At 41.0% G+C, this 15,216-nt stretch overlaps 1 protein-coding gene across 1 annotated transcript; it reads left to right on the forward strand.

Annotated features, from left to right (window-relative positions):
- The first annotated feature begins 14,515 nt into the window (after positions 1-14,515).
- LOC119318784 (putative RING-H2 finger protein ATL71) lies at positions 14,516-14,971 on the forward strand. Its single transcript, XM_037593374.1, has one exon. The coding sequence runs from the start codon at positions 14,516-14,518 to the stop codon at positions 14,969-14,971; it is 456 nt and encodes a 151-aa protein (XP_037449271.1).
- The last annotated feature ends 245 nt before the right edge of the window (positions 14,972-15,216 follow it).

Raw genomic sequence — 15,216 nt, forward strand, 5'->3', positions numbered from 1 at the left:
GCATCCCGGTGACCAGCCATTTTCTCGTGAGTGAGGAGCGGAGTCCACTCCTCTTGAGAATAACCCGCCTAACATGGAAGATACGGACAACCCTAGTTGATACATGAGCTATTCGAGCATACAAAACAGGATATTTATTTGAAGCTTTAGAGTTTGGCACATACAAATTTACTTGGAACGACAGGTAGATATCGTATATAGGTAGGTATGGTGGACTCATATGGAACAACTTTGGGGTTTATGGGATTGGATGCACAAGCAGTATTCCCGCTTAGTACAAGTGAAGGCTAGCAAAAGACTGGGAAGCGACCAACTAGAGAGCGACAACAGCCATGAACATGCATTAAAGTTAATGAACATTGAGTGCAAGCATGAGTAGGATATAATCCACCATGAACATAAATATCGTGAAGGCTATGTTGATTTTGTTTCAACTACATGCGTGAACATGTGCCAAGTCAAGTCACTTAAATCATTCAGAGGAGGATACCACCCTATCATACCACATCACAACCATTTTAATAGCATGTTGGCACGCAAGGTAAACCATTATAAGCTCCTAGCTAATTAAGCATGGCATAAGAAACTATGATCTCTAATTGTCATCGCAAACATGTTTATTCATAATAGGCTGAATCAGGAACGATGAACTAATCATATTTACAAAAACAAGAGAGGTTGAGTTCATACCAGCTTCTCCCATCTCAATCAGTTCATCATATATCGTCATAATTGCCTTTCACTTGCACGACCGAACGATGTGGATAATAATAATAGTGCATGTGCATTGGACTAAGCTGGAATCTGCAAGCTTTCAATAAACAGGACAAGACAAGGCAATATGGGCTCTTTTGTCAGATCAAAAATAATGCATATAAGAGCCACTTCAACAATTTAATCATGATCTTCTCCTATCGACCCCCAAAGAAAAGAAAAGAAATAAAACTATATACACTGGAAAGCTCCCAACAAGCAAAAGAAGAACAATAAATCTTTTGGGCTTTTCTCTTTTAATTACTACTACAAGCATGGAAAGTAAACTAATTAAAAGCTACAACTATTTTTTTTGTTTTTCTTAAGGTTTATTAAACACACAAGAAGAAAGCAATAAAAAGGAAATAAACTAGCATGGATAATACAATGAAAAAGTATGAGCACCGACATCTAGCAATGAGTGTGTAATCATGAATGTAATGCCGGTCAGAAATACGTACTCCCCCAAGCTTAGGCTTTTGGCCTAAGTTGGTCTATGGCCACGGTTGGCCTGGCGGATATCCAAAGTAATAGTTGGGGTCGTACTACGAAGAAGAAGACTCTGATTGCCACTGGTTGGCAATCATCTCCGGATCCCACTGGTAATTAGACTGTCGTGGAGGACCAAATTGTGGTTCCGACTCTGGCTCTGTTGCTGATGTAGGGTTCCGGTAGGCATGAATAGCCTCCGGCGAGATGAGGTACTGGCCTGTAGGCAAATCAAACAAGGAAGGAGCAGGCAAGGTGATAGTCTCAGGATGACATTTATCAAAGAACAATTTGTATTTAAGCTCCCCTTCCCTATTCTTTATAATAAAATCATGCGCTACCATACTCTTATAATCTAAATAAAGAGTAGGGAGCAATTTTTCTTCTTTTTCATAGTGCCCAATAGGTATGTTATAGTATGTAGCAAGGCGTGAAGCATAGATACCTCCAAAGATGGGGCCCTTTGTACGGTTCAGACCTAACCGTTTAGCAATAATACCGCCCATACTAACAGAGTTGTCGCGGAATAAACCATGGAACAAAATAAAAATATCAGGAACACTAAGGTTTCCACAGTTTCCGCGACCAATTAAGCAACGACTAGCAAATATTGCAAAGTAGCGTAAAACAGGAAAATGTATGCTAGTGATTCTTGCATCAAAAACTTTCCTAGTTTCCCCTACAGTGATAGTGTCAATAAACCTATCCACATCTCTACGATGTGGTTCCTCTAAGCTACCCTCGAAAGGTATTTTGCAAACCCTGCAAAATTCATATAGTGACATCTTCTTAACCACATCATATAAATGAAACTCTACCGAAGGAGGTGATTCCCTAGGATAATAGTAGAAGTTTTGCACAAAAGTATTGGTGAGTAAGAGATATTGTTCATGTTGGTCGCGGAGGAAGTCGGTGAGGCATGCATTCTTAGCCAATTTATAAAAAGCATCATAAATCCCGACTGCTCTCAAGAAATCATCGGAAGGCCATTCACACGGCCGAACCTCCGCGGTATGAGGCAGATTATATTTGGGCCTCTCTGCTTCTTCATTTTGCTTTACCTTTGAGCTTCGGCTCGATGAGCCCCTCAAAAATCTCTTCATTATTTTCTGAAAAATTCTGAAATTTTTAGTAACTTCAAATAAAAGTAAACCAAACTCAACAAAAATGATAGTAGCTACTCCTACAAGTGCCTAGAGCCTATATCATGCATTAGAACAACTTGGAACCATATAAATTTGACATGCAAGCTCAAGAACATGGTCACCTAGGTAGCACAAAATTGCAATGAATAAAGCACTAGGACAAAAACTAATTGGACCAATGGAGGAGTCACATACCAAGGAACAATCCCCCAAAGCAGTTTTGTGAGAGGTGCTTTGAGAAAGGAGATTGAAAATCACAGCAAAAGAGGTTAGAACTTGTGCTTGAGCTAGATAATGGTGTTTGTGGGAGGAAGAAGGAGTGTGTGGGTGCAGGAATAAGTGGAGGAGGGCCACTGTGGGCCCACGAGGTAGGGGGAGCGCCTAGGGGGGTAGGGCACGCCCTCCACCCTCGTGGCCAGGTGGATGCCCCCTGCTGTGTTCTCAGTGCCAAATATTCTCAAATATTCCAGAAAAAATCATATTTAAATTTCAGGGCATTTGGAGAACTTTTATTTTCGGGGTATTTTTATATTGCACGGATAATTCAGATAATAGACAGAAAATACTATTTTACTTTATTTAATATAAATAACAAAAAGTGAAAGGAGGGCACAGAAGGTTGTGCTTTCTAACTTCATCCATCTCATGATCATCAAAAGGAATCCATTAACAAGGTTGATCAAGTCTTGTTAACAAACTCATTCCGAATAACATGGAACCGAAGATATTTCGAATAACACTATGTTACCTCAACGGGGATATGCGCATCCCCAACAATAAGAATATCATATTTCTTCTTGACAGTAGGAAGAGGAAATTCAAAACCTCCAAAGATAATCGATGGAAATTTTCCAATAGAATTGATACCGTGGACTTGAGGTTGTTTCCTCGGAAAGTGTACCGTATGCTCATTAACATTAACATGAAAAGTGACATTGCCTTTGTTGCAATCAATAACAGCCCCTGCAGTATTCAAAAAGGGTCTTCCAAGAATAATAGACATACTATCGTCCGCGGGAATATCAAGAATAACAAAGTCTGTTAAAATAGTAACGTTTGCAACTACAACAGGCACATCCTCACAAATACCGACAGGTATAGCAGTTGATTTATCAGCCATTTGCAAAGATATCTCAGTCGGTGTCAACTTATTCAAATCAAGTCTACGATATAAAGAGAGAGGCATAACACTAACACCGGCTCCAAGATCACATAAAGCAGTTTTAACACAATTCCTTTTAATGGAGCATGGTATAGTGGATACTCCTGGATCTCCTAACTTCTTAGGTATTCCACCCTTAAAAGTGTAATTAGCAAGCATGGTGGAAATTTTAGCTTCCGGTATCTTTCTTTTATTAGTAACAATTTCTTTCATGTACTTAGCATAAGGATTCATTTTGAGCATATCAGTTAATCGCATACGCAAAAAGATAGGTCCAATCATTTCAACAAAGCACTCAAAATCCTCATCTTCCTTTTTCTTGGATGGTTTGGGAGGAAAAGGCATGGGTTTTTGAACCCATGGTTCTCTTTCTTTACCATGTTTCCTAGCAACAAAGTCTCTCTTATCATAATGTTGATTCTTTGATTGTGGGTTATCAAGATCAACAGTAGGTTCAATTTCTATATCATTATCATTGCTAGGTTGAGCATCATCATGAACATTATCATTAACATTATCACTAGTTTCAGGTTCATTACCAGATTGTGTTTCAGCATCAGAAATAGAAATATCATTTGGATTCTCAGGTGTTTCAGCAATAGGTTCACTAGAAGCATGCAAAGTCCTATCATTTTTATTTTTCTTCCTTTTATAAGGACTAGGTGCATCTATAATATTTCTCTGAGAATCTTGCTCAATTCTCTTAGGATGGCCCTCAGGATACAAAGGTTCCTGAGTCATTTTACCACCTCTAGTCATAAATCTAACATCATTATCATTTTTCTTACTATTCAATTCATTGAGAAAATCATTCTGAGCTTTAAGTACTTGTTCTACTTAAGTGGTAACCATAGAAGCATGTTTACTAATAAGTTTAAGTTCACCTTTAACATTAGCCATATAATCACCCAAGTGTTCAAGCATATCAGCATTGCGTTTTAATTCTCTACCAAAATAAGCATTGAAGTTTTCTTGCTTAACCATAAATTTATCAAACGCATCTAAGCATGGGCTAGCAAACTTGGTGAATGGGATTTCAGCTTTATCATATCTATAGAGAGAATTTACCTTTACTACCTGTGTCGGGTTGTCAAGACCATGTGTTTCTTCAATAGGCAGTAAATTAAGACCATGTATTTCTTCAATTGGCGGTAAATTAAGACCATGTATTTCTTCAATAGGAGGTAAATTCTTAACATCTTCAGCTTTAATACCCTTTTCTTTCATGGATTTCTTTGTCTCTTGCATATCTTCAGGACTGAGAAATAGAACACCCCTTTTCTTCGGAGTTGGTTTAGGAATAGGCTCAGGGGCTGGCTCAGGAAGTGTCCAATTATTTTCATTGGTCAACATATTATTCAATAAAATTTCAGCTTCATCTAGTGTTCTTTCCCTGAAAACAGAACCAGCACAACTATCCAGGTAATCTCTGGAAGCATCGGTTAGTCCATTATAAAAGATATCAAGTATTTCATTTTTCTTAAGAGGATGATCAGGCAAAGCATTAAGTAATTGGAGAAGCCTCCCCCAAGCTTGTGGGAGACTCTCTTCTTCAATTTGCACAAAATTATATATATCCCTTAAGGCAGCTTGTTGCTTATCAGCAGGGAAATATTTAGCAGAGAAGTAATAAATCATATCCTGGGGACTGCGCACACAACCAGGATCAAGAGAATTAAACCATATCTTAGCATCACCCTTTAATGAGAACGAAAATATTTTAAGGATATAAAAGTATCGAGTTCTCTCATCATTAGTGAACATGGTGGCTATATCATTTAATTTAGTAAGATGTGCCACCACAGTTTCAGATTCATAGCCATAAAAAGGATCAGATTCAACCAAAGTAATTATCTCAGGATCAGTAGAGAATTCATAATCTTTATCAGTAACAAAGATAGGTGAAGTAGCATAAGCAGGATCATATTTCATTCTAGCATTCAGAGTTTTTTGTTTAAGCTTAGCTAATAATTTCTTAAGATCACTTCTATCATTGCAAGCAAGAAAGTCTCTTTCAGTTTCTTCATCCATAACATAGCCCTCAGGCACAACAAGTAATTTATATTTATTAGGAGAGCCTTCATAATCACTTTCATCAGTATTATCAGTTTCAATAATTTCATTCTCTCTGGCCCTAGAAAGTTGTTCATCAAGAAATTCACCGAGTGGCACGGTAGTATCAGGCATAGAAGTAGTTTCATCATAAGTATCATGCATAGCAGAAGTGGCATCATCAATAATATGCGACATATCAGAATTAATAGCAAAAGCAGGTTTACGTGTCGCAAGCTTACTCAAAACAGAAGGTGAATCAAGTGCAGAGCTAGATGCCAGTTCCTTACCTCCCCTCGTAGTTGAGGAATAAATCTTGGTTCTTGGATCTTTCAAGTTCTTCATAATGATAAGCAGATATCAATCCCAAGTGACTCAAAGAATATAGATATGCTTCCCGGCAACGGAGCCAGAAAATAGTCTTGATAACCCACAAGTATAGGGGATCGCAATAGTTTTCAAGGGTAGAGTGTTCAACCCAAATTTATTGATTCGACACAAGGGGAGCCAAAGAATATTCTCAAGTATTAGCAGCTGAGTTGTCAATTCAACCACACCTAGAAACTTAATATCCGCAGCAAAGTGTTTAGTAGCAAAGTAATATGATAGTAGTGGTAACGGTAGCAAAAGGTAACGATAGCAAAAGTAATATTTTTTGGTGTTTTGTAGTGATGATAGCAATAGCAACGGAAAAGTAAATAAGCGAAGAACAATATATGGAAAGCTCGTAGGCAATGGATCGTTGATAGAGAATTATGCTGGATGTGGTTCATCATGTGACAGTCATAACCTAGGGTGACACGGAACTAGCTCCAATTCATCAATGTAATGTAGGCATGTATTCCGAATATAGTCATACGTGCTTATGGAAAAGAACTTGCATGACATCTTTTGTCCTACCCTCCCGTGGCAGTGGGGTCCTAGTGGAAACTAAGGGAAATTAAGGCCTCCTTTTAATATAGTACCAGACCAAAGCATTAACACATAGTGAATACATGAACTCCTCAAACTACGGTCATCACCAGAAGTGGTCCCGATTATTGTCACTTCGGGGTTGCCGGGTCATAACACATAGTAGGTGACTATAGACTTGCAAGATAGGATCAAGAACTCTCATACATTCATGAAAACATAATATGTTCAGAACTGAAATCATGGCACTCGGGCCCTAGTGACAAGCATTAAGCATAGCAAAGTCATAGCAACATCAATCTCAGAACATAGTGGATACTAGGGATCAAACCCTAACAAAACTAACTCGATTACATGATAAATCTCATCCAATCCATTACCGTCCAGCAAGCCTACGATGGAATTACTCACGCATGGTGGTGAGCATCATGAAATTGGTGATGGAGGATGGTTGATGATGACAATGGCGACGGATTCCCCTCTCCGGAGCCCCGAACGGACTCCAGATCAGCCCTCCCGAGAGAGTTTAGGGCTTGGTGGCGGCTCCATATCGTAAAACGCGATGAATCTTTCTCCCTGATTTTTTTCTCTCCGAACACGAATATATAAAGTTGGAGTTGAGGTCGGAGGAGCTCCAGGGGCCCCACGAGGTAGGGGGCGCGCCCAGGGGGGCAGGCACGCCCCCACCCTCGTGGCTAGGGTGTGGGCCCCCTGGTCTTGATCTTTTTCCAGTATTTTTTATTATTTCCAAAAATAGTCTTCGTGAAGTTTCGGGTCATTCCGAGAACTTTTGTTTCTGCACATAAATAACACCATGGCAATTCTGCTAAAAACAACGTCGGCCCGGGTTAGTTCCATTCATATCATGTAAGTTAGAGTCCAAAACAAGGGCAAAATTGTTTGGAAAAGTAGATACGACGGAGACGTATCAATGATTCCACCACAAGTCGGGATGAGATTCCAGACGAAAAAAAGAGGCCATAAAAAGAAGAGAAAAAGTCCCAAATAAAAAAATGAGAGAAAAAGAGAGAAGGGGCAATGTTACTATCATTTTTCCACACTTGCGCTTCAAAGTAGCACCATGATCTTCATGATAGAGAGTCTCTTTTGTCACTTTCATATACTAGTGGGAATTTTTCATTATAGGACTTGGCTTGTATATTCCAATGATGGGCTTCCTCAAAATGCCCTAGGTCTTCGTGAGCAAGCAAGTTGGATGCACCTACTTAGTTTCTTTTCTTGAGCTTTCATATATTTATATCTCTAGTGCATCCGTTGCATGGCAATCCCTACTCCTTGCATTGACATCAATTGATGGGCATCTCCATAGCCCGTTGATTAGCCGCGTCAATATGAGACTTTCTCATTTTTGTCTTCTCACACAACCTCCATCATCATATTCTATTCCACCCATAGTGCTATGTCCATGGCCCGCGCTCATATATTGCGTGAAAGTTGAAAGAGTTTGAAAAGGCTAAGTATGAAACAATTTCTTGGCTTGTCATCGAGGTTGTGCATGATGGGAGAATTTTGTGTGACGAAAATGAAGCATGGCCAAACTATATGATTTTGTAGGGATAAGCTTTCTTTGGCTATGTTATTTTGATAAGACATAATTGCTAGGTTAGCATGCTTGAAGTACTATTATTTTTATGTCAATATTAAACTTTTGTCTAGAATATTTTGGATCTAAACATTCATGCCACAATAAAGATAATTACATTGAAAATTATATTAGGTAGCATTCCACATCAAAAATTCTGTTTTTATCATTTACCTACTCGAGGACGAGCGGGAATTAAGCTTGGGGATGCTGATACGTCTCCAACGTATCTATAATTTTTTATTGTTTCATGCTATTATATTATCTATTTTGGATGTTTAATGGGCTTTAATATGCTCTTTTATATCATTTTTGGGACTAACCTATTAACCGAAGGCCCAGTGCAAGTTGTTGTCTTTTGCCTATTTCAGTGTTTCGCAGAAAAGGAATATCAAACGAAACGAAACCTTCGCGAGGATCTTTTTTGGAACAAACACAATTCAGGAGACTTGGAGTGGAGGCCAAGGAAGCAACAAGGCGGCCACGAGGTACGGAGGCGCGCCCAGGGGGTAGGCGCACCCCACCCTCGTGGGCCCCTCGTAGCTCCACCGACCCACTTCTTTCGCCTATATATACTCTTATACCCTGAAAACATCCAGGGGAGCCACGAAACCACTTTTCCACGGCCGCAACTTTCTGTACCAGTGAGATCCCATCTGGGGACCTTTTTCGTGAACTTTCTGTACTCTCTCTTTGGTTCTCAATACAAAGTTCTCCTCGATGTTCTTGGAGATCTATTCGATGTAATACTTTTTGCGGTGTGTTTGCCGAGATCCGATGAATTGTGGGTTTATGATCAAGATTATCTATGAACAATATTTGATTCTTCTCTGAATTCTTATATGCATGATTTGATATCTTTGCAAGTCTCTTCTAATTATCGGTTTAGTTTGGCCTACTAGATTGATCTTTCTTGCAATGGGAGAAGTGCTTAGCTTTGGGTTCAATCTTGCGGTGCTCGATTCCAGTGACAGAAAGGGAACCGACACATATTGTATTGTTGCCATCGAGGATAAAAAGATGGGGTTTATATCATATTACTTGAGTTTATCCCTCTACATCATGTCATCTTGCCTAATGTGTTACTCTGTTCATATAAACTTAATACTCTAGATGCATGCTGGATAGCCGTCGATGTGTGGAGTAATAGTAGTAGATGCAGAATCATTTTGGTCTACTTGACACGGGCGTGATGCCTATGATCATGATCATGCCTAGATATTCTCGTAACTATGCGCTTTTCTATCAATTGCTCGGTAGTAATTTGTTCACCCATCGTAATATATGCTATCTTGAGAGAAGCCACTAGTGAAACCTATGGCCCCCGGATCTACTTTACATCATATAAGTTTCCGATCTATAATTCTAGTTTATTATTTATTTTGTAATCTTTACTTTTCAATCTATACAATAAAATACCAAAAATACTTATCTTATTATCTTTATCAGATCTCACTTTTGCAAGTGGCCATGAAGGGATTGACAACCCCTTTATCGCGTTGGTTGCAAGGTTCTTGATTTTGTGTGCAGGTACTAGGCGATTTGCGTGTAGTTTCTTACTGGATTGACACCTTGGTTCTCAAAAACTGAGGGAAATACTTACGCTACTTTGCTGCATCACCCTTTCCTCTTCAAGGGAAAACCAACACATGCTCAAGAGGTAGCAGGCCGCAACAGCGCCAGCTGCAAGCACATCGGCCTGGGCGCGCGTGCATGAGCAGGGTGCGGGCAGCGCGTGGGTTGGGCATGGGCGCGGCGGGAGCAACTGCGAGCGGCAAGCTTTAGCTTCAAGCGGGAGCAACAGCGGCGCAGCGAGTACCAGTGGCAGCGGCACGAGCGGGCGCACGCGGGAGGGCGCAGGCCACGGCAAGCAACGACGAGGCGCAAGCCATGGCAAGCAACGACGAGGTGCGGGCAAGGAGGTGGCGTAGCAAAAACGGGTTGCAGCGAGCGCAGGGGCAGCGGGCGGATGCGGCGAGCGAGCGAGGCGAGCCGCTGGGGCGGGCGCAGTGGCGCGACCGCGGGGCGAGCGATGGAGGCACAAGCACGACAAGGCAGTAGCAGCAACACTAGACGGGGTTGCAGCGGGGAAGCGTAGCGGCTGGCGGTAGGAAGCGGGTGAGGGCCGGCGGGTGCAGCAGGGTGCCGCTGGGGGCGGGCGAGCTGGCCTGTGGGCGAAGGAGGTAGCAGCTCGCAGCAACAGGCAAGCACGGGCGGGATGGGACGGCCCGAGAGCGGCAACGCGGCTGCAGTCATCGCACGGGTGCGATGCAGGGGAAGAGGTAGGACGCGGGGCTACGCGGGCGCGAGAGGGGTTGGCCTTGACGTGCGTGGGGAGCGACGGGCGCAGGCGGGCGCCGACGTGTGCGAGGCCAGGCGCGCGGCCAGAACGACCCAGGGGCCAGGGAGCGCGGCGGGGCAGCAGAGGGGCCGTGCGATCGCGAGCTCGGGTGTGGGGATTCGCGGGCGAATGGAAGCACGAGGGGGGTTAGGGGAGAAAGGGAAGCTCATGGGGCCCTGTAGTCGTGCGAAAGCGAGCTCGGGGAGAGCCGGGAGACGTCGGAGCAGCGAGGGCGATGCGGACGGCGACAGGGACGAGCGCGGTGGCCTCGACGTCCACGGGCACGACGACGTCAACGGGGGAGGGTGGACGGGGGCGCGAGGGAGGAGAGAGGGGTTAGGGTTTGGCGGGGCGAGGGCTTAAGTAGCCGGGGCGGCTCGCCGGAGGGGGAGTCGATCACGAAGGGCTTCTATATCATCCTTGCAGCCCTTTTGATGGTGCGTGAGTAGTTCACCATAGACCTACGGGTCCGTAGCTAGTAATTAGATGGCTTGTTCTCTCTTTAATCTTCAGTACACTGTTTTTGGAGTTCTATTTGATGTAATCTTCTTTTCTGGTGTGTTTGTTGAAATCCGATGAATTGTTGGTCTATGATAAGGTTATTCATGAATATCAATTGAGTCTTCTCTGAACTTTATTATGCATGACCATTATAGATTTGTATTTCTCTCCGATCTATCTGTTTAGTTTGGCCAACTAATTTGATTTATCTTGCAATAAGAGAGATGCTTTATGATGAGTTTAATCTTGCGGTGCTCTATATCCCAGTGATAGAAAGAGACAAGACACATATTTGCATTGTTGTCATTAAGCATAAAATGACGGGGTTTATTCATATTGATTGGTTGTACTTTGTCTACATCATGTCATCTTGTTTAAGGCGTTACTCTGCTTTATACTTAATACCATAGATACATGCTGGATAATGGTCGATTGATGGAGTAATAGTCGTAGATGCAGGCAGGAATCGGTCTACTTGTTTCAAACGTGATGCCTATATACATGATCATCGCCTTGTATATCGTCATAACTATGCGATTTTCTATCAATTGCCCAACAGTAGTCTGTTCACCCACCGTATGCTATGTGTTCGAGAAAGAAGCCTCCAGTGAAAACTATGACCCCCAGATCTATTTTTATCATATGTAAAAGCGCAAAAATACGTTGGTACATTTTTATTTCTTTTATATTGTTTTGCAATTTACTTTATTATCTACCACTATAAAATTTAATCCTTACAAGTAGCCACCGAGGGGATTGATAACCCCTTGTTTGTGTTGGGTGCAAGTTTTTGTTTTTATGTATACAGGTGTTGCTAACAAGGTTCTGTGTAGTTTTTCTATTGTATTGATAACCTTGGTTCTTAACTGAAGAAAATACTTATCTTTATTGTACTACTTCATTATCTCCTTTTTGAGAAAATCTCAATGCAGCTCACAAGTAACAGTAAGGTGGAGAGGTAGCGCCATGTCTCGCTTATAGCGAGACTTAACATGCTAGTCGTGCGGGAGGCCATGACCTCATTTCTTTTTTTTCATGTTTTTTGTTTTTGTTTTTTATTATCTTATTTCTTTAATTTCATTTATACTTTCAAATATTCTAAATAAATATATTACACAAAACAATTTCCATAAAAGTATTTAAAAAATGTTAATCAAGCATTTGAATTTTTAAATGTGTATAAAGCAAATGTACAAAAACGTATACAGAACATATACAATGTGCGTGAATTTTTTTTATCATCTATTTAAAAAATGTCAATTGAGCATTTGAAATAAAGCTAATCACGTATTTCAATTTTTTTAATCAAGCATTTAAAATTTGTTATAGAAGAAATATTGACCATGTATTCAAAAAATGTTTAAGTTGTATTTGAAAAATGTTAATCGAGCATTTGAAAAATGTAAAATATGTATAGAAAAATGTTGATCATGTATAAAAAAAGTTAATCAAGCATTTGAAAAATGTAAAATGTGTATAGAAAAATGTGATCATGTATACAAAAAAGTTAATCTTGTATTGTATTAAAGAATTATTAAAATTGTATTTAAAAAATGTTAATCAAGAATTTTCAAAATGTTAAATGTACATAGAAAAAATGTTGACCATTCATGCAAAAATAATTAATCTTGCATTTAAAAATATTAATCAAGAATTTGGAAAAGTATTGAATGCATATAGAACAAAAGTTGACCATGCATTAAGAAAAATCATGTATTTGAAAAATGTTAATGAAGCATTTGAAAATGCTAAACATATGTCTAGAAAAAATATTGACCTTGTATTAAAAAAAGGTTAATATTTTATTTAAAATAATAATCAAGCATTTAAAAATGTTTAAAAACATATATAAAAAAATGTTGACCATGCATTCAAAAATCGAAAAAGTAAAAAGGAAAACCAATCAAAACCAAGAAACAAAGGAATAACCAATAAATAAAACTAAAAAATGAAGAAAAGAAAAAAACCAACGAGAACCGAGAAAGAAGCAAGGAAAGATGGATAAAAAAGAAAGGAAAAAACTAGTGAAAATCGTGAAAGAAACAAAGAAAACTGGTGAAAAAAACAAAAAAAAATAACATTTAGAAAACCAGAAGAAATGGAGAAAATGGAAAGAAAAAGTAAAATAAAATAAAAAAAAGGGGAAGAAACTAGTACATCAATCACCACTAGCGATTTGATTTTCTTGATCTGAAACAGCGAAAGAAAAAAAACAGGCCGGCCATGAACGAAAAACGGGCCGGCCATGAACGAGATATAGCCTTTGCCAGTGTGGAGGCGGGAGGGGTCTCATTTCGCCTCTACCTGGCTTTTTCAGCCCATACGATTTGATAGCCCATTGCTACAGTACTTATTAATTGCAAGTTTGCAACACACCTGCGTCCTCGAGAGTCCCTTCTCGACGCCCGTGTGCGTCAATACGACCTCCTTTCGCTAAAAGGGCGCGCAAAACGGGCCGGCCTGTTAGCAGCGTCCAATGTAAAACTTCGAAAATCAGGAAAAAATTAAGTTAACACATGGAGTCGAACTCACTACCTCGAGGAAGGAAGCACCGCCGGGACCCAGTTGAGGTAGCAACCGTGCTCTTCTTGATTGCAGCGCCAAGGTATAAGTACAAAGAAGTAATGACAGATTCGTTTTTTCCTTCAAAATTTTCAGTTTTTCTTGAGAAAATATGAACAATCTTTCTTAATAAATGCGAATAATGTTTGAAAATGTGAACACAATTCAAAATTAGAAAAAACCTTTATAACAAAGAAACGTGAACAAAAACAGAAAAACATGAACAAAATTCTATATACGCTGAAAATTTTTAAGTGTACGTTGAACTTTTTTATAATATACACTGAACAATTTTTTAATATACAATGAACATTTTGTAATATTAATTTAATAATTTTCGAATACACATTGAATATTTTTGTAAAATATGCTGAACAAATTTCAAATACACAGAGAATTTTTTTTAGTATTCATTGCACAAATTCTTAAAACATGATGAACTTTTTTATAATGTACGGTGAACGTTTTTATAATATATCATGAACATTTTATTAATGTATGATGAACATTTTTGTAATACATGATGAACTTTTTTATATTGCATGGTGAAATTTATCATAATATATGGTGAACATGTCTTAATATACGATGAACATTGTTGTTATACGCGGTGAACACACAAAAAATGAGAAGAAAAAACATAAAGGAAAATAAAAGAAAAGGAAAAAAGAATGAAAGGTAAAAGGTACAAAAAAACCATCACCAACTGGACAAAACATTGAAAAGCCGAAGCAAAAAAACTACAGAAGAAAAACGAAAAAAAAACCCCGCAGGAAACAGCAAAGGAAGCAGCAGCGAACGAATAACAGGCGAATCCCGTACGTGGGCCGGCCCAACCGGACGATCGCCTCAGCGAAGGCACGATCTTTTGACGCTAACGAGCGTCAAATAGGATCTGCCTGCGTCCTCTGCATCCGTGCTATTTCCACGACGTCTGCCACGCGCCTGAGCCCGTAACTGCCACCAACGCGCGCTCGACGAGAGGAGAGACAGAGATGGCGCAGGTCTGGGCGGTGTTCCTGGCCGTGGGGTCGCTCGCCATCGGCATGCTCGGGGTGCTCGGCGTCTGGCTCTGCTACCTGTTCCAGGCCGTGGCGTTTGGCCCGCCCCCCGCCCCGCCGCCCGAGACGCCGGAGACGGTCGACGACGACGACGACAAGAACGGGCTATCAGAGGCGGAGCTGAGGCAGCTGGGCGGGGTCGTCCAGGCGGCGACCCCGAACGGCGAGGAGGAGGAGGAGGAGGTGCTCTGCCCTATCTGCCTCGACGCCATGGAGCCCGGCCGCGCCGTGCGCGTCCTCCCCGGCTGCAACCGCGCCTTCCACCAGGACTGCGTCGACCGGTGGCTGGCCATCTCGCCGCGCTGCCCCGTGTGCAACATCTGGGCCACGCCGCAGTCGCCGCGGGCCTCGCCGATGGCGGCCAAGACTGCTCCGGCTCCAGGGTGCTGACATGGGCGCGGCGCGCGCGCGTTCTTGGTTCTTGACGATTCTTGGTCTGGCTCTGAACCTCTGATTACGAAGCCTTCTTGACCAACTCTAGTTAGTTTTCTTGGCTCTTGTGAGTCCTTGTCTGCTAGTACATGGTTGTGTATAGGATTCTTGAACCGGAGACTGCATGTAGTTACTGCGATTCTAGAAAGAAATGAGTAGGCTTTTTGCAGATTTGGTTCCTTTTCTTCTATATCAGATCGTCA

Source organism: Triticum dicoccoides, chromosome 6A, assembly GCF_002162155.2.
Source record: "Triticum dicoccoides isolate Atlit2015 ecotype Zavitan chromosome 6A, WEW_v2.0, whole genome shotgun sequence".
Lineage (NCBI taxonomy): Eukaryota > Viridiplantae > Streptophyta > Magnoliopsida > Poales > Poaceae > Triticum > Triticum dicoccoides.

Coding starts and splice junctions, on each gene's coding strand:
- LOC119318784 (XM_037593374.1), top strand. CDS start 14,516: ATGGCGCAGGTCTGGGCGGTGTTCCTGGCCGTGGGGTCGCTCGCCATC.